A 20,728-nucleotide genomic window follows, 5' to 3' on the forward strand; every position below is an offset into this window, starting at 1 on the left:
AATCTATATGCGCCTATTCATGATTTTAGGCTTGATGGAGCTTGGAGAGACTTGCAACTGTTGCCTGATAATGTTCAGAACAACATTGAAAACGTTGACAGCATTAGTAATGAGGAGGACATATGCATTTGGATGTCGTCGGAGTCTGGGAAGCTTTCGGTTAAACGTCTTTACCATTCGCTTCTTCCGGGAACCCCCGTAGACTGGCATGGTATGTTGTGGAACTCTTTTGTGCCTCCGAGGAGAGCTATCACCTGCTAGATGTTGAACCATGGTAAATTGGCTGTTCAGGAACAATTGCAGTCGAGAGGTATATCTCTAGCTCAGCGTTGTGAGCTATGCAAGGAAAATGGTGAGAGAATTAACCATCTCTTCGTCTCCTGCAGAACAGCCATTGCGCTTTGGGATATGGTTTTCAATCTCTTCGGTATGGTGGAATGCAGAGGAACTGGTTTTCTAAATTTCTTCAACAGTATTCGAGCTATTCGGGGTTAGGAAAGGTGTGATAAAGGCTTGGATTAGAGTTGTAATAACCTGTATCTGGTTTATCTGGACTATGAGGAACAAAGCCATATTCGACTATGATCTCCCTTCAATCCAAAGTTTGCGCAGCAAACTGCTGTATTTTATTAATGATTGTAGGCTTTGTTCTTCTAGTAGCATCCCGCCATCTGATCCGGATTGCGTTGTCGTGAGATGGTTAGCTCCGCCAACCTCTTGGATTAAAGTCAACACGGATGGCGCTGCTGACAGCCAATCGGGCAGTGCTGGTGCAGGTGGCGTGTTCAGAAACAGTAGAGGCTTTGTGGTGGGCTATTTCGCCCTTCTAATTGCAGATGCCTCGACTCCAATTGCTGAGCTTCGGGCCATCATCTTCGCTATCGATGCGGCTTGGGACAGAAATTGGAAGAAACTATGGATTGAATCTGACTCTAGTTATGCAGTGCAACTGATCAGCAAAAATTCTCATGAAGTTCCTTGGAAAATTAAGCGTGATTGGACCCGATGTCTTTCCAAGCTCTCCAATATGCAATGGCGTATCACTCATATTTTCAGGGAAGGCAACCAAGCAGCTGATCGGCTTGCAGGCTTCGGGAAAACGGCTTCTGATTTGAACTGGTGGCACTCAGCGCCTCCTTTCTGTCAAGCTTTCATTTTTGACGACATTTGTAACGTGGCTCACATTCGTTTTCTTTAATTTTCCTTCTCCCTCTCCCCTCTCTTTGTACAGATCTTCATTTTTTTTTAATAATAATCGGGTTGGTTGCTGCGCTGGGGTGCCAACATAGTTGGGATGTTCAGCCAGCTTCCGCGTCCTAATCGTTGATTCAAAAAAATTTAAAATATTATATTATATATATATATATATATATATATATTAAATATTAATATAATTTAATCTTAAAATACAATTATATCCTATAGTTTATAGAATCATATAAAATCCCCTTTGAATATAATCTAACTTGTCTGTTTCAATTGAATACTAAACAATTAAAACTTCATAAATCTTCTATTCTTATAAAATATTTAAATTCTGATAAGATGTCAAAGTTTCCAATCATGTTTTATTATTAGTTAAGAACAATTTATTTATTTTATATTTATTTTTTAAATAAATTGTATTTAATAAATTGTATAAATTTGATATTAGTTTAGGAAAAATTACAAAATGGAACAGATAAATCTGTGAGTAAGGATCCTTTTTACCCACTAATACGGAGATAAGAGCAAATTTATTCTCATTTATCTCAAAAGGATGGGAATTGGATTCCCATTACGAATAGGGATGAGGATGGAATTAATTGCCTCATCCCTAACTCGTTCCATTATAAGCCTAATATTTGTCTTCAATTTGCTATAAAAAAAAAAACTTTGTCTTCCATTTACGTTACTAAAATTTATGGTATTAATTAAGAAAAATGATCTCCTGTCTACTTCAATATTAAGAGCTTATTTACAAATTGGAATAAAGTAAAAAAAAAAGCCAATTTGTCAAAATCAATTTTTGGTTAACAGATTAAAAACATTTGTATGTATGTAAATAAAAATTTAAAAAATATATTATCCCGTGTTCTACACTAAATTAGAAACAAGTGTATACACGATAATGTTTTTGAACTTTTTTTTTTATCTGTAGATATGTCTTTGATTTATTATTAATAAGTAATAATATAACTCATATGTGAAGTGAATATAACGAAATTCTTAACTACGTATAGAATATAATTAGTTTCTTTATCCTAAGATTCTGATCTAATGGTAACTGACCAATTGGTCAATTACTTACCACATAAATATTATTGTTTTTATTCTTTATTTTGTTCCATTTTTTTTTATTGTTTTATCTATGAGGAAAAAAAAATATATATTCAAAACATATGTATAATTAATTGATTAAAAATACATGCTTATTAAATTAGCTGTTGTTTGATAAAAAAAAAATTGGAAATTAAGTGCTGAAAAATAAGTACTGAATTTTAGTCTTTGTTTGGGAGTTTGGAGGTTAACGGAGGGGAGAGTTAAAGGAGGTAATGGAAAGGGAAGGAAAGTGATGGAATGGAAAGTTAACAATTAACATTGTTTGGGAGTTTATAGGATGTAAATGAGGTTAAATGTTTAACCTTGTTTGGGAGTTTAAATATGGAGGGAAAGGAAGGTTAAATTTACTCTGCAGAGACAAAAAAATTTAAAAAAGTTTACGTTACTCCCATTAACCCCCAATTTGGAGGTTGGAGTTTGGAGGTTAGAGGAAGTAAACATTTAATCCCATTAACCTCCATTTACTCTCAAAAAATAACTCCCAAACAAGGTTAACTCAATACTTAACCTTCCATTACTTCCATTTACTTCCATTAACCTCCTCCCAAACAAGGGCTTAAGTACTAAATATTATAAGTGCTGAAAATATTAAGTGATGCAACTATTTAATAAATATTAAAAGTAATTGACGAATATAAAAATATTAGTTGATAATGTTGAATTTAAAATGTTAAGTTAGATATTTTGAAGTATCAAAATAAGTGATTTTTAAACTTAGGAAAAATTACAAAACTGGGTCAAATGGGAGGCTCATTTACATATTTAATCCATTTACTCAACCTACTATATATCTAGACTGATTTTGTGTGACTTTTCCATAATACCCCTAACCTTCCCACTTCCCACCACTCGCGAACGGCCGCTTCCCCTATCTCCTTGGTTATGCGAAAAGTTGCTCCTGCATTAATGATTTCAAGACTTTTGATCTTCCTTTCTTCCTTTAAATTGCACGAAATCTGCACCATTTCGTCAAAATCACAATGAATTTCTTTTTTTTCTCTCTTCATCTCTTGATTCTGCAACTTCCCAACCCTAGAAAACGAAGTCATGGTTTTTCATCTTCCTTTTCGCTGCTTGGTTTCTTTCTTCTTGTTACCATCAAAGAAATGGTTTTTCTACGTTATTTCCTTCGTTCTTCCCATGTTACCATATTTTTATTGTCGCTTTTGGGGGTGAAAGGGGCAAAAAATGTAAGTATCTGTTTTTTTTTTCTGCGTTTTTTCATGAATACACTTCGTGAATCGATGAGTTCGCTAAGATCTACGAAGAGAAAGAGTCTGAAACGTATGGACTACCTCGCGAATCGATTAGTTCGCGAAGTCTGCGAATAGATCCTCACGTTTTAGACCTCGCAGACTTCGCGAAAAAATCGATTAGCGAAGTAAAATCACCTCTTTCCCTGCACATTTAAATTCGCATGCTTCGCTAATCTTCATTTCGCGAAGCCAAAATCGTCTTTTTCCTGCCTAACACGATTAATTTTTTCTGAAGGTGGTTGAATACGTAACATCCCTTTCTGGTAGGCGACGTACTGGGCTGCAGGGGAGATGGTTTTCCTTCCTGTATAGGGATTAACTTTCCTCAAGATTGACACATTCACTCCTAAAGTGGTTGGTTAGGAGAGGTTGTCTCAATCTTGGGGTGCACCATGGGACACGTCCATCCCATGGTGCCAATATTCAAAGTGAACCTAACTAATCCGGTACCAATTTTAAATCGGATGAGTAATCTTGGTGTGCACCGTGGGACACGTCCATCCCAAAAGGTCTGGAAGTCCAGACCTTTTGGGATGAGAAATGGAAGTCCAGACCTTTTGGGATGGATGTGTCTCATGGTGCACACCAAGATTACACATTCGTTTCAAAATTGGTACCGGATTAGTTAGGTTCACTTTGAAGTGATTAGTTAGGAGAGTTCATTGTGGCAATCTTGTTGTAAATTTTGATAATGTTATGATTTGAATGTTGTTATTGTGGCAATCTTGTTGTAAATTTTGATAGTGTTATGATTTGAATGTTAGAATCCGTTGTTGTTTGCCATTTTTTGTAATATACCACTTCGCGAATTAGCTTCAAAACATATCCAGCATTCGCATATGCGAACTAACATCATCAAGCAAAACAAACTTCAGCTTCGCAGGCTTCGCATATGCGAACTAAATTCATTAAGTACATCCAAACATTAGCTTCGCAGTCTTCGCATATGGTCGAATCTGCGAAGTCAGACGGGAGGGAGACAGACGCGCATAAATATTGAGGGTATTATGGAAAAGTTACACAAAATCAGTCTAGATATGTAGTAGGTTGAGTAAATGGGTTAAATATGTAAATGGGCCTCCCATTTGACCCAGTTTTGTAATTTTCCCTTTAACTTAATTAACTAATTTAAATGGTGGAAAAATCACTTATTAAATACATTTAAATTAAATAGGTGCTTAACATTTTAATTTAAATGATTAAATAGGTTGTCCGCTAAGTTTCACAAACATATGCATATATGTTTTGAAGATTTGTAAATAAGTTTCACAAATTCTTGTGGAATTGATTTGTACAAAAGTGACATTAAGATTGGACTTGTCAAGTACACTACAAATTGAGAGAAACAGGATAAAAAGGTGAGAAAAATCTAAATGTTTTTGAGTTTATGTTTGGATATATAGAGTAAGAAAATCAAAAGAATATGAATTGAAAATAATTTGTTGCTTTCCACCTTTATTCTTTCTTTTTCTTCTCTTTTCTTAGAATCAGAATATAATTTTATTAAGTAATTAACTTAACTGATTAAACTTAAATTGATATATTTCAAATAAATTTTACATAAAGATAAAGAAAATATATCATATTCCCTTTGTGGATCTGTTTAAAAAATAAAAAGTATAACCAACTTTTACCAGTCGCGGAGTTAAAAATAAATATAAATACTTATAACGAGTGGTGTCATTGGATGTAAATATATTAAATTCCACATTCGTTTTGGGACTAACTTTTCATTACAGATAATTTAGAAATTCCACATTTTATAATATATTTGGTGAGTGGCGTTAAATTAGTGATAGATTTAAATAAAGTGAATATACCAGCGAAAAATTTACGTTTAATGACAGACATTTCTATCGTAATTTTTTCTCTCTTTGGAATCGAGAGGTCGGCAGACCCCTCCTCCACTCTTGAATTCGAGAACAAACTTTAAGCTTTTCAAGAAATTACTGTGAGTTTACGAGAAAAAACATGTCTTGAATATGTAAGCTATTGAAGTAATAATTTGAGAAACAAAACAATTAAGCTATATTTGAAAAGCGGGGTAAACGAGTAAAACGTTTATGAGATTAGAGTTTGGATGATTTAAACTACCTATATATAGCTTAAGATTATGGCAAATCTGACTCTAATCTTTCACCTCTTTAAATGGATTCGGCCTATTATTATTATGGACGTAAATGTTAATAAAAAAGTATAAGTAATAATGTATGAAGATGATGGAGAGATATCATAATATTGCTACAATATCCCATTTTCTTCTCATCATGTAAAAATAAGTATCTAATAATTCCCCCCATCATCATAGTAAAAAGCGGTGATTTTTGTAATATTTCCAAAATGTTGTTGTAATTTCTCAAAGAATGCTCCACTTTTAACAACCCTTTAATTTTCAACTTTCATTTTCTTCTTAATAAATTAATTTAATTAATGATTTTTAGATAAAAAAAAAGTTAAATATAGAATCTAAATGAAATTAATTCGACCTAAATTAAATGTCCAGATATAATCTGCAATATTAAACCCAAATTGAGATTGGTTTTTAAAATTTCAAATTCTAAAAATATACACGTATGCCTAACTTAACCTAATTAGAGTCGTATAGAAATATATTGGCATTAAAAAATTTCCACCACCAATTTTAGACGTACATTACGCATTTCCTGTGGATCATATACCAAAATTAAAATTAAATATAAAATATAATCTACTTGACGACATTGCTAAATATCTAATCTAGAGGTAGCAAGTTGATGAAAAATCTACAAAAATGTGATGATGAGAAGGACCATTCACATTTTTCTCCTGCTGGTAAGGAATGGGAACTATTCTACTTGTCCCATACAATAGAATAGTAGGGAAGGCTTCTTCATAATTATAAACTGCCTACTCGACAATATTTAGGCATCAATGTATTGATAATAAATGCATTCAGTTTTTCTATGCCACATATTGCCTAAATTGTACACATTAATCAAGAGAAATTTTACTAGAAATCGGAATCAGTAGTGTTCCTTCCACTCAAATAATCATCTCAATAGAAGGAAGTCGAACTTGTTGATACGGATTAAAATCGAATTAAACCAACTAAAGAGTTTGTTCTCAAACCTAGCTTGAAGGAAGTTAATCCCAAGAAAAGGTTTCAACCTTATTCCAATGGAGGCTTTTGATAAATGATTTCATAAAAAAGTTACTCAACCTTACAAATAAGGAGACTTAAATAACTAATAATGCAAAGACTAAAACACCCTAACTCGGGTTACCAAAACAATAAAGAATGATAGAGATAGGATGAGAAATGGGATGCCAAAATGGCATTTAGGAAAATAAGCCCAAATGGAAAAACAGTAAAATAAGGAGTGACATAAACAGTAATTATAAAGGAAATCAGAATTCTGGCAGCTCTTGTTCCATCTTTTCCCCTAAATAGTTTGTGTTGGAAAAGCCATGCCACACAGCGTGTGGGGCTGCTCTTATCGACATATTTCATAGAGTGTAGAGTGTAGTTTTAACCCTATTTATATGCTTTTCTAGCCTAAATATTCTGGTTCATAGTGTATTCTTCTTCTTCTTCTTCTTATTTGTCTAATAAGTGTTTTGAGTCATTTCAGGTACAATCGAATTTGATTCGAAGCAAAAGGGACAAAAACAGGCAAGTAGCTCAGTGAGTTACATTAGTAACCCAGCGAGCTGCATAACCAGCTTGACTAGGAGCAGTCAACAAGGAGTCAACTATAGAAACAAAGTCAAACTTGGAAGATAATCGAGAAACCAGAGTAGCTCAGCGAGCTACCTCAAGCAGTTCGGCGAGCTACGACAAATCAGCAAGTCTAATCCTAATGTGTTTCTACTTCGAGAAACCCGATCCGATTCGATTTCAATAACTCCATTCTGACTCTAAAGAGTCCAGAAGACCTAATTAGACCAGGGGGCACTATAAGAACTATAAATAGGGGCTTTGTCTTTTTAATTAGTGATCATTAGTTATCTTTAGTTATATTAGCTTAGTCGTAATTTAGTTTTACTTTCTGTTTTCACACACATTAGTTTATATTTCATTTTACATCAGTTTAGATTATTGTTTTGGTTCCATTATTAGTTTAGTTAAGCAAGCTTTGACATTGGTTTGTTTTCTCACCTCTTATTCTCACCTGTTATTCTCAAGTTTACTTCGGCTAATTCAAGATTTCTCTTCGTCTTTTATTCTTGAATGAATAAACCTAACTTGCTGAACATGAGTTCATCTTCAATCCATCCCATCATGCCTTTGTGTCTTAGCTCAGACATGAGCTAAAACACTATAAGCTAGGATGGTGGTGAACCGTGCTTAACGAGTATGGATCGTTAATAGGCGTTTATATTGTGTTGTAAAACTTAACTAGAGAATTAACTAAAGTATTGCTAACCTCTACCTAAGAAACCTAACCAAGTAATTAGGTAGAGAAGTTGAATAATGAAACATAACCACGTAAACGAGTCAACTTAGCATATTAGTTAATCTTATACTTACCCGAATAGTGTGGCTTCGTGGTCTAGGTTACGACTTAGCCTTCATAGTATTTAATGCCTTCAAATACAATTAGAGATTTTGCCTAACCAAGCATTGGCCTAATAGTGTCTGAGGTGGATTTAGTAGTTCTTGATACGAGTTACTATTTTCTAATGGAAAATCACCGTCTCGAGTTAACCTTTAAATTCACAAAACATACACTTATTGATCCATAGGAATTATCATGGGGATCCTAAATCCTAGTGTTCCATTCATAAGTAACAGATTAATTGTCCATATGCTTTGCTAGTTTAATTGTTTTATTAGTATAAAAGTTCAATACACTTAACCGATACCTTAGATAATATAAAATTCGAGTACGAATAGGGCATTAGGTACTAGTCTCCGTCAGATCGATACCATTCTTCGGAACGTTTACTACTTGATATGATAGAGTCCACTTACTCTTAATTGATATATGCGATTTAGTCTTATTAAGTTTTTGGCACCATTGCCGGGGACTAGTTTATTTAATACATATTCCAAAGAATTCTCGTTAATCAAGTTTTATTTTTATGTTTGCTTTGAAAGGGGATGGAGTTAAATAGATTCTCATGAAGAACACATCAGTATCCTTATGAAAGTCTCCTTTATAGACCATCAGAGGAGAAAGTCATCAACACATTCTACCCCAATTGGGATGACAATTCAGAGATATCGTGGGAAGAGTACCAAAGGGATTGTCTAGATTTAGCACAAATAAGCAAGAACGAAAAGACTATTGAGGAACTTATGCTTGAGTATGCTTTTTCAAAAGAAAATCAATATGATAGTTGCTACACTATAATCCAAAATTCTTGCATCGAAAGAGGTCTACCAGTTGATTTGACTATAGACGAATCGGTTAGGGAGATTAATCTAGATGAACATGTTGAAGCATCTACCATGGAAAAATCTCAGCATGACGAGTTCTTAAATACATCTTTAACACCAATCTTAATGGAGAGTAAGGACAATCAAACTTGGAAGATAATCAAGAAACCAGAGTAGCTCAGTGAGCTACCTCAAGCAACTCAACGAGCTACGACAAATCAGCAAGTCTAATCCTAACGTGTTTCTAATTTGAGAAACCCGATCCGATTCGATTTCAATAACCTCATTCCGAATTTAAAGAGTCTAGACCTAATTAGACCAGGGGACGATTATAAGCACTATAAATAGGGGCTTTGTCTTTCTAATTAGTGATCATTAATTATCTTTAGTTAGATTAGCTTAGTCGTAATTTAGTTTTACTTTCTGTTTTCACACACATTAGTTTATATTTCATTTTACATCAGTTTAGATTACTGTTTTCGTTCCATTATTAGTTTAGTTAAGCAAGCTTTGACATTGGTTTGTTTTCTCACCTCTTATTCTCAAGTTTACTTCGTCTAATTCAAGATTTCTCTTCGTCTTTTATTCTTGAATGAATAAACCTAACTTGCTGAACATGAGTTCATCTTCAATCCATCCCATCATGCCTTTGTATCTTAGCTCAGGCATGGGCTAAAACACTATAAGTTAGGATGGCGGTGAACCGTGCTTAATGAGTATGGATTGTTAATAGGCGTTTATATTGTGTTGTAAAACTTAAGTAGAGAATTAACTAAAGTATTGCTAACCTCTACCTAAGAAACCTAACCAAGTAATTAGGTAGAAAAGTTGAATAATGAAACATAACCAAGTAAACGAGTCAACTTAGTATATTAGTTAATCATATACCTTACCCGAATAGTGTGGCTTAGTGGTCTAGGTTATGACTTAGCCTTCATAGCGTTTAATGCCTTCAAATAAAATTAGAGATTTTGCCTAACCAAGCATCGACCTAATAATGTTTGAGGTGGATTTAGTAGTTCTTGATACGAGTTACTATTTTCTAATGGAAAATCACCGTCTCGAGTTAACCTTTAAATTCACACAACATACACTTATTGATCCATAGAAATTATCATGGGGATCCTAAATCCTAGTGTTCCATTCATAAGTAACAGATTAATTGTCCATATGCTTTGCTGGTTTAATTGTTTTATTAGTATAGAAGTTCAATACACTTAACTGATACCTTAGATAATATAGAATTCGAGTACGAATAGGGCATTAGGTACTAGTCTCCGTCGGATCGATACCATTCTTCGGAACGTTTACTACTTGATACGATAGAGTCCACTTACTCTTAATTGATATATGTGATTTAGTCTTATTAAGTTTTTGACACCGTTGGCGGGGACTAGTTTATTTAATACATATTCCAAAGAATTCTCGTTAATCAAGTTTTATTTTTATGTTTGTTTTGAAAGGGGATGGAGTTAAATGGATTCTCATGAGGAACACATCACTATCCTTATGAAAGTCTCCTTTATAGGCCATCAGAGGAGAAAGTCGTCAACGCATTCTACCCCAATTGGGATGACGATTCAGAGATCTCGTGGGAAGAGTGCTAAAGGGATTATCTAGATTTAGCACAAATAAGCAAGAACGAAAAGACTATTGAGGAACTTATGCTTGAGTATGCTTTTTTAAAAGAAAATCAACATGATAGTTGCTACACTATAATCCAAAATTCTTGCATCAAAAGAGGTCTACCAGTTGATTTGACTATAGACGAATCGGTTAGGGAGATTAATCTAGATGAACATGTTGAAGCATCTACCATGGAAAAATCTCAGCATGACGAGTTCTTAAATACATCTTTAACACCAATCTTAATGGAGAGTAAGGACAATCAAGCTCAAATTGACGAGTTAGAAACTCTATCTCAAAATGAGGAATCAATCAAGTCGGAGCTTCATGAAACTACAGTAAAAGAATTCATGATGACCCCCAATGAATCATTTTGTGTGTGGTTTATGATTTACGACAAGAGTCAAAGAGGGAGAAATCACAAACTCTTCATAAATTTTTTAAATTTCTATCGTGGATGTTGATTGCTTGGAATTTTGTGAATAATTCATTGTGCATTCACGAAATTTTCATCAAAGAGTTTGGATTCCTCATAAGACTTCATTCATTTACATAAAAGATAAGTCGTTAGTTGAGCTAACTGACTATAATCTTAGCGTTTATTAGGAGACCACCCAATTCTTTTAATTTTATGTTTTTATAGTTAATTTTTCTTCTTTACTTTTTTATTGCTAATTTTTGTTTGCTTTTGTTTGTTTTTAGAGCTTAATTGATTTGTTGGGAGCTTAATTGGTGAAGGGTTGATTAAAAATGTGAAAAATGCAGTTTTTAGGGCCAGCTCGTCGAGCTACATCACAGCTCGTCCATGCTAGACTTAACATCTCAATGATCAACTGTAGTATTTTGGCCATAACTTCTTTGTTTCTACTCCAATTGATGCGATTCAAAATGCGCAGGGAAGTTGAGACATTACTTTACAAATTGCATTAAGGACTACAAATATAAAAAGCTAGAAGAAAATGAGCCTAAAACTTACCAGAAAACATAGAGACAAAAGGAATGATTGTCGTCGAAGAAGAAGAAAGGCACTAAAGATTGAAAGAGGGACTAAGTAGATAGAAAGATCGATGAACATACTAAAGTAAAAGATCAAAATTCTCTGGAAAATGGTAGAAGTAAAAAAACCAAATGAATATGACACTGGGTTTTAAAGCTCTCATTAGAATGGATAGAAGTACTATTGGGTTGCTATCTTATAGCAATTGTACATATGTGGTGCATCCGAATAATATGGGGGAATTATTGTCAAAGTATAGCCTGTGTAGCTTGAGTCATGAACCAAAGAATCATTTCAACCTTAAAAGGTATTTTTACCCTTTGAGAATGAGGTTTTTGATAATAAGCAAATGTTATCCATTGAGTCTGTGAATATGGATCTTGGCTGGGATGGCCCACACCCTGGCGTCAAAGGATTTGTTCTTACACTAATGGTACGATAGCAAACCACGCCCTTGGAAATTCCAACCTAGAGAGGGGCAGTGTATGTAGCAGATTTGTATTATGACGTCTTTTCTTGAATTGATGTGAAGTCATATCCTAATTAGTATGAGAGGGAATATAAAAGGTAGGGCTCTAAGAGCCCTCATGTACATGTTGCACAGTTTATCTACTCTCTTTGCTTTATTAGTATGAGGGGACTATAAAAGGTATGGCTCTAAGAGCCCTCACGTATGTGTTGCACACATCATCTACTCTCTTTGCTTTATATGCTTCTAAGAAAAATGCTGACTTAAACATCAGAGAGTCCCTCGTCGACCACCTGTGTTTCCATTATCTTGTAGGAAACAATCAGGCGTGAAGGAAGAACCAGAGATCCTACCACCTAAAATATGCCTTATTTATCAATACTTTTTATATGAATTATTTCATTTTAGAATATATATTTGTAATGTTATTTTTGTTAATAACTTATATTGTAACTTGTTATTTTAGGTATTATGTCATTATACTAATTGAAAAATTAGAAAAACAAAAAATAAACAAGTAATGATATTTAACAAAAATAAATAAAACTTTAGAAAACAAAGAAACAAAAAAACAAAAAAAGATGTGTAATATTTGGTGCTGGGCCTTCCTACAAGATGTTAGGTATCTATTGGGATTGGATCCCAATTTCCATCCATAGCATAGAACCAGCCTCTTAAATCCAATCTTCTACATACATCATACATGCTTTTTATGAGGCACCTAATACAATTTTTTCCATAACAAATTAGTATCTCCTAGCAACAATATTCTTTTTTTTTTTTTTTTTTTTGCATGATCCACAATTCAATTAACTTCAATTTTTAATTAAAAATCAATAAGATTTATCATTTTATATTGAGGAAAAAAAGATAAAAGTTAAATTGAGTCGAATTTCTTTTAAACTCATCAAAATAGTAGCCAATTAATTATTAAACCATATATTTTTTGTAAATATGGATTTTTTTTTTTTTTTGAAGAGATTGGAGTTAGCCCAATCAACTATTGATGTAGGATAACTTTTTTTTAATTCTTTTGTAGTTTTATTTTAGAGATAAACTCTTTCTTCTTACAAAAAACAAAAACAAAAAACAAAATGGTAGAGATGAACTCTAATTTGTAGCGAACGTATTAAGGGAAAGTATAAATTTACTCTTAATTTAAAGTTTCCAATTTACAAGCTTACAAAAGAAACTTCTTACTTCCTAAACTATATAGAAAAATTCTAATCTATATAATATATTAATAGAAATTAATATTTCAATAATAAAAATTATTATATTGTTTATATTTTCGATTTTTTTATTTGCTCATAAAATCAATTTTATCTCTATCTAACACAAAGTTTGAAAATGTTGGTTGGTTTAACCATTAGTGTATTGATAAACTGAAACAGTTTTATTCATTTTGTTAGGTTGTTTATAATTGTTTTAATAACGTAATAAGCATTCCATGCAGTTATTTTTTGTGATTAACTTATATGTAGTAAATTTAATTGTTGTCATTTTGGTAGAATTTTTTATAACTACGCTAATAACCAATGTTATCAAAATCGGACCGGATATCAAACCGGATTTGTAACTGGGTCACAGGTCACTTAGTCGGATTGGATGACTCGTATTGGTTGAACCGAATGACGTAATAAATAAGTCATATTTATATATAATATATATATATATATATATAATTAATTAAAATTATTTTTCTAAATTATTTATATAAATAAATTAAACTTATCAATTCCTAATCACATGAAATCCATATTTTTCTATTTCCTCAAAATAGTAGCAGTTAGTGTTAGATAGATTAATAGTATTTAATTTTTAATTTTCTTTTACTTAAATCTTTTGGTTTGTGACCAAAATACTCCATTTATATCCTTTAAGTAAAAAAATAATAATTAAAAAGTACTCTTATTATTGGAAAATGGAAAGTTTGCTCTTCTCGATAAAAGTCTGAGTTCTGTCCATCTACCTCCCTCTTTCTTCTTTCCATAAAAATTAAGAGAGAGAACGCTTGAGAAAGAGTGCTCACTCTTACTCTTGTACAAACATGGGTATTACGTTTTTCCTCCTTACTCACCGGAATCTGTTTCTTTTTCTTAGCTTGCCGGAATATGCTTTTCTTATTTCTGAGTCAGATCCTCTAATGGCCTTTTTCATCCATTTTCGTGCTTGAACTGTTGTCCTTTTCCCTACTTCTGCGCCGGACTTTCATCATTTTTTTCTTTAATTCTTAGATAACCGGGGTCAGGCCAGTTCACCGGTTCATCGGTTTGACCCAATTCAGTCCAGTTTCTTAGAGATCCATTGAGCCAGTGTGATTCAGAACGGATCCGGTTCGACCGGTCGAACCGGCCGGTCCGGTCCGAGTCTGATAACATTACTAATAACACAATAAATATTTTAGAACGATTCATGTTTAAAAATTCTAATATGACAATTAAATAACCAGTAAAATAACGGTATACCAATATGTTTAAATTTTCTGTTAGGTATGGACAAATTGAAAACAAATGTTTCGAGTAAAATTTTGAGAGAATTACATAGAAAAACAATTCTCAATTCTTTTTTACAGTTAACTATCTTCTTTTTTATTCTTTTATCATCATTATAATTTTTAATTTAAAATATCAGGGTCCTTTGAAGTAATTTTAGTTTTGTCAAGAATTACAGTTAATAATTAGAGATTATTTTTCAAATTGATAATTTATTCCTATATTGTATCCACTATCTTTATCTCCATCATTTTTGCAATTTTTTTTTTGTCTTTGTCCTGCGTTTCCTTTACTTTTCTTCTTGGTTCTCAGTTTTTCAATTTCATTTTCTATTATATATATATGCAAACTAACATTCAATTCATAGCTTCCCCTAATTATTTTCTTCCATTGTCAATCTAGTCAAGTTACCTAATGGGGAAGGAATGGATCCGGAAAATCTATTATATTCAAATGTAAACCCTCTAGTTTCTGCAACTTCCCAATCTGCAACTTCCCAATGACAGCAGAATAGAAGTTCTCTACCAAATTGATTTCTTCCTAGACCCAACCTCTAAACCAGTACAATTAGACAAAGAAATCAAGAAATTCAGTCCACCAATTTCTCCAAATCCAGTCGTCTTGTTTATGTTCAAGTAACTCAATCTTCAAGCTTTTCAAAGTAAAACTTCAAAATGAACCGCTAATGTCGAGTTTAAAATGAAACTCAACAGAAACACTGAGAATGGAAGATAGATTGGTTAGTTATAGTTTATTTATGCCTAATCACTAAATTTAAAACTTTAATATGAATTCAATCTTAATCACTAAATTAATATGAATTCAATCTTTAATCACTAAATACAGTTGTTCTTATAAAATGAAATCAATTTTAATTTGTTCCTGTTTTGGAGTCATTGATTCGAAGACTCAATTCATGATTCAGTAATGATTTAATGGAGTTTTAAAAAGGAATAGTGAAACTGAAGATCATTGAACAATAGATGTATGAAGTCCATCAAAGAAAAAAATACAGAAAGGTGCTTTCAGTTTTTTTAATTAGGGGTTCTTGTTGTTTTTTTTTTTTTATTATAAATATTTAAAATATTAAAATAATGATTATCCCTTTTTTTAAGGGATGTCAGAATTTGATAAAAAATTGTATAGATTTAAACTAATTTGACATAGTTGTATTATTTTTAATAAGCATGAATCATTTGTAATAAATCAAACTTTTCTTGAGTTTTATGTAATTTACCCTAAAATTTAACCATTTCATATGTTAAGGTAAATCCGTACTTCCAAAAAATGCTAGAGTAAAATTTGGACTTCATCCCTTTATTTTATATATTAAAACAATTAAATATCAGATTTTGAGTAAATAGTTTGAGCTGGTTATTTTGAAACCACAAATAGCAACAATATTATACATGAAAATAAAAATATATAAAGATTAAGATGTACAATTTCTTTCTTGAGATCCGAAGATTCCTGAACAAAGGACAAGAATAGTAAAAAGTAAAACCAATCACATAAGAAATGGCAAGAAACAAGAATCGTGTTAAGTGTTTTTCAAAGCAAAAAATAAAATAAAACATGTTATCAACTCTGCAAAACACAACACAAATGGGGCTTCAAAAGATACTCTTTTGGATGTTTTTCCTTGTTGCTATGCTTTACATTGTCTATTCTTCTCATCTCCTCATCGAAAGAGAGCGAAAATGCATCTCCGACGAAGAGAATGTCAAACATCTAACCAATATCACTCACCAACAAGAATCTCCTGCACTGCCAAACGCTCTCTTACTCCCCCAAAGATCACAGTCTTACAACACAGAACTCAAACACATTGTTTTCGGAATAGCAGCATCCGCTAATCTCTGGGAGAGGCGAAAAGAGTATGTCAAACTGTGGTGGAAACCAAAGGAGAGTAGAGGTATTGTTTGGATGGATAGAAAGGTACAAACTAGAAAGGATGAAGGTTTGCCTGAGATTAGAATTTCTCGAGATACATCAAGGTTTAAGTACTCCAATAGGCAAGGACATAGATCAGCAATAAGGATATCAAGGGTGGTTTCTGAGACGTTGAAACTCGGATTGAAAGACGTCCGCTGGTTCGTTATGGGAGATGATGATACTGTTTTTATTGTTGAAAATGTGGTGAGAACACTCTCTAAATATGATCACAGGCAATTTTATTATGTTGGTAGCTCCTCAGAAAGCCATGTTCAGAATATTTTCTTTTCTTATAATATGGCCTTTGGAGGAGGAGGGTTTGCTATAAGTTATCCGTTGGCACAAGAGTTAGCTAAGAATCAAGATAAGTGCATCCAAAGATATCCCGGATTGTATGGCAGTGATGACCGGATGCAGGCTTGTATGGCTGAGCTTGGCGTCCCACTTACTAAGGAACCCGGATTTCATCAGGTACATATCTAATCGACTCATCTCCTACTTTTAAGATTCTGTTGGTTTGCTCATACTAAACGGATATTGATTTGTTTACGCAGTATGATGTTTACGGAGACCTTTTAGGCCTCCTAGCATCACACCCTGTGACTCCATTGGTGTCACTACATCACCTTGATGTAGTGGAGCCTGTATTCCCGCGAATGACGCGAGTTAAAGCCCTCGAACACCTATTCACATCAGTCAAGCTTGACTCGGGCAGCATGATGCAGCAATCCATATGTTATGACAAGAGAAGGTTCTGGTCTATCTCAGTGTCATGGGGCTTTGTTGTTCAAATCTACAGGGGTGTTATCTCTCCAAGAGAGCTCGAGATGCCATCGAGAACGTTCCTTAATTGGTACCGAAGAGCTGATTACACTCAGTATGCATTCAACACAAGGCCTGTGATGAAGCATCCATGTCTAAAGCCCTTTACTTTCTATATGAACACTTCGAGATATGATCGAGTTAGGAAGCAAACAGTAGGCATCTATGCTCGCTATAGAGCTCGAAATCCAATTTGCCGGTGGAAGATGGCATCCCCAGAAAGAATTAACTCTATTGTGGTAGTGAAGAGGCCGGATAGTCTTCGGTGGCAAAAGGTAAAGCTGCAAATACATTTATGTATATACATTTATGTATATTGTTGAAGCTATTGCTAACCGAACCGAAATTTGTTTTTCAGTCACCAAGAAGGGATTGTTGTAGACTGATGCCAACAACCAGACCTTCAGTTATGAACGTATGGGTGGGGAGCTGTAGAAGTGGTGAGATTAGTGAATTGTAGATCGAATTAACACTCGGGAACTATAACTCTCTTTCTGTGACTGTATCTTGTTTCCTAGAGATTTCCCCGTTGGATACGAGAATAATAAAATCAAGGGCAAGGGAGTCTGATGGAAATAGACCTCAAAATATCAGCTTTTTATAAGCATTTTCCATACAAGAACCTAAGGTCACAGAAGCAGCAGAAAAAAGGTTCATTCATCTATGTAAATGTGATTGATACAAGTTCCTCAGGAATCTCTATAAAAGTATAGTTAGAAACTGAAATTTTTCTACTGCAATCAAAATGAAGATTTGATCCTTTCATCTTCTTCTTTTTATGAAAAAGAAACTATTTACTCTTATGTAGACGGACATCACTTAGCAGTTTTATTTACTAGATGAGCTTCTTCTTCAGTTCTAAGATTGGTGGTAAGGTTGGCGGAATTGGGGATATAGCAGATGCCAAGATAGTCAATAAACAAAAATTTAGCTAGAAAAACAGATTTTTGGGAGGGATTACAGAGCAGGGACGTAAAATTTCATCCCAATTCCGTAGCGAGATCAAATTTGTCACAGATTCTGGAACTGACACGGAAATTTTATGTTTACAGACGGAATATTCTGTTAGTTAATTTAATTTTCATTATTTTCTCCACAGAGTTGGAGGGTCAACAGACCCTCCGTGACCCGTATAGTTCTGTCCTTGGATGCATTGCAACTATCTTTCCGTCCTTCATCACTAGATTAAGTGCCAAACAATTTTAGAATTTAAAGAATCCACTAAATATGATAAAAACATAAGCAAACATTCATGTGAAAACCAAAAAGGAAATTAATATATTATATATAATAATAATGATAATGTATCTCTTTTCCCTTCAAGTGTTGTTTCAGTAACAATTGAAAATTTTCCAAGAGAAAACAAAATTGAGATATCTAATTTTACAGAAATCAAGCAAAAGAGTAACGAGTAAATTAAGAAGTTGAAAGAAAAAAGAATTTTAGTAAACAGTATTCGTATTTGTAAAAATACATTAACTTTTGTAGTCAAAACAAATAATAGTTAAATGCCAGAAGTACCTTTTATTATTCTTCCGGTTGTTATTCTTCCGACGGTCAACAGCAACCGTTTTCCGGCGGAGAAACTACACCGATTCAGCCACAATCAGGTTTGCCCTTCTTCTCTTTCAGGTTCTTTTTGCTTCCATTACTCGTTCTTCCATAGAGTTCATGCAATTTCTCTATCAAATCACTCAATTGTAGATTTTACAGGCGGTGTTGAAGAATTGTGAAATGGAGACAACAAGCGGTGTTAGGGTACTAACAGCTGGAAGACAATGGTGAGCATTTTATAACTGAAAATACTCTGCAGATTAATTGAAGAACGTATTAATTTTACAGCCTTTTACAGATAAGTTCAATATTAATATAAATAAAGTTATAAAATTACCAGTAATGAGGTTGAGCACGGATAGATATTGCGATCGAAAAGTTCAATTTCCAGTTATTGGTGGACTACCCGACTCGCTAATCCCGTTCTCAATCAATATGGAACTTGAAAAAGGAATTATAATGGGTTTGGTTTTTGACGGCGGCGGTAATGGGAACGAAGAAGTTTTGGTTGGCGAATTTCTCAATGGTTGAAGATGGCATTTTCAGATCTTCGTTCCTCTTCCTCAAAACCCTTAATCTCCGATCAATTATGTGAGTAATTTGTTTATTTAGTTGAATTTCTTGTGATTCCAAAGTTGAAGTTTTCTTTTTTACTGATATTTTACACTGTTTCCCGAGAAACTAAGGGGTACTTTTGGTATTTAACTTTTATAGGCATAAAAACTCATTTGGATTTCTAAAGGCTTCTTTATTTATCATTTCACCTCTAACTTATTATTTGAGCACATTTGATCCCTGATCTATTCCGAATTGGTGAAATTTTATTCAATTTGGATTTAAACTTAATCGAATCATTATCTCATTGGTTAGTAACGATATATTGACACTTGAACTTAATAGATTTTAGTTTAGCATTTGTTTTTTATGTGTAAAAAAAACTTTAAGAAATATCACGTTTCAAGTTTATGTGTCAAAAATATCGTTACTTATCAATGAGATAACAATTCCGTTAAGTATTCATACAAATTAGGTGAAATTTCACCAATTGGGATAAGTCAATGGCCAAATGTGACCAAATAATAAGTCAGGAGCCAAATGACACAATTTTGAATAGATCAGTGGCCAAATAATGCTTTAAGTGATTTCTAAACTACTTAATCAAAATCAATTAGCCCCTCATTCTTCTCAAATCAACCATTGAGTCCCTAAACTTTACAAAACTCATCAATTAAACACAAACTAATAGAAGCCTAGCTGGGATGTCCAAGCCTCCTCGTTCGATCCCAACCTTTATTCAATAAAACACAAACTAATAGATAAATTTAACTAATGTCTTGTAGATCAACCATATTTCCTAATTCTGATGCATTTTCCAGAACTGGGAAAAGACTGAATTGTCATTTGATTTCTCAAACCATCAAAATCAGCTACGAGAAATTCCACTTCTTAAAGTGGTTGCCTTTGTGGTTATTGAATTGAGAAATTTCATGTCACTTAACCAAGGATATTCGAACTGGAATATGCATCCATATTGATGAGGAGGAGGATCAGTGCAAAAATTCATATTGATTTGAGATGAATTATAGATAAGCCGTTTAAATTCATAAGTATTGAATTTGATCTTTTCGACCAATTACAGAACCCAAGAAGAATGAAAATAAATGTTACTAGAATTCCTGCATATACAACTATTGCCATTTTCTTTTCTACTAGACAAAACAAGATGACTCTGTTTTCCTCTTTTTGAAAGAAAAAGATTACTGTATTAATTTCTGTTCAATTGATGGATTTTACAAAGTTTAAGGACCCAATAGTTGATTTAAGGAGAATGAGGGGTTAATTGATTTTCACTCTATAGTTTAGGGGTTCAAACAAGCTTTATGCCATTTT

The 20,728-nt window shown here is 33.2% G+C and overlaps 1 protein-coding gene and 1 long non-coding RNA gene across 3 annotated transcripts; one reads left to right on the forward strand and one right to left on the reverse strand.

Moving 5' to 3' along the window:
- Positions 1-16,036: 16,036 nt before the first annotated feature.
- LOC136221994 (uncharacterized) lies at positions 16,037-17,805 on the forward strand. The gene is made up of 3 exons (XM_066009471.1): positions 16,037-16,933; positions 17,017-17,559; positions 17,643-17,805. The coding sequence occupies exons 1-3, from the start codon at positions 16,103-16,105 to the stop codon at positions 17,742-17,744; spliced, it is 1,476 nt and encodes a 491-aa protein (XP_065865543.1). The 5' UTR covers positions 16,037-16,102; the 3' UTR covers positions 17,745-17,805.
- LOC136221995 (uncharacterized) lies at positions 17,670-19,478 on the reverse strand. 2 transcript variants are annotated; one of them, XR_010685457.1, is made up of 3 exons: positions 19,176-19,476; positions 18,806-19,091; positions 17,670-18,464 (listed from the first exon to the last, which is right to left on the reverse strand). It is a non-coding gene; the product is annotated as an uncharacterized lncRNA (long non-coding RNA). The 2 variants fall into 2 exon arrangements; XR_010685456.1 differs by lacking the exon at positions 17,670-18,464 and having other exon boundaries at positions 18,554-19,091; positions 19,176-19,478.
- Positions 19,479-20,728: the final 1,250 nt, after the last annotated feature.

The sequence above is a fragment of the Euphorbia lathyris genome, chromosome 3 (assembly GCF_963576675.1).
Source record: "Euphorbia lathyris chromosome 3, ddEupLath1.1, whole genome shotgun sequence".
Taxonomy (NCBI): domain Eukaryota; kingdom Viridiplantae; phylum Streptophyta; class Magnoliopsida; order Malpighiales; family Euphorbiaceae; genus Euphorbia; species Euphorbia lathyris.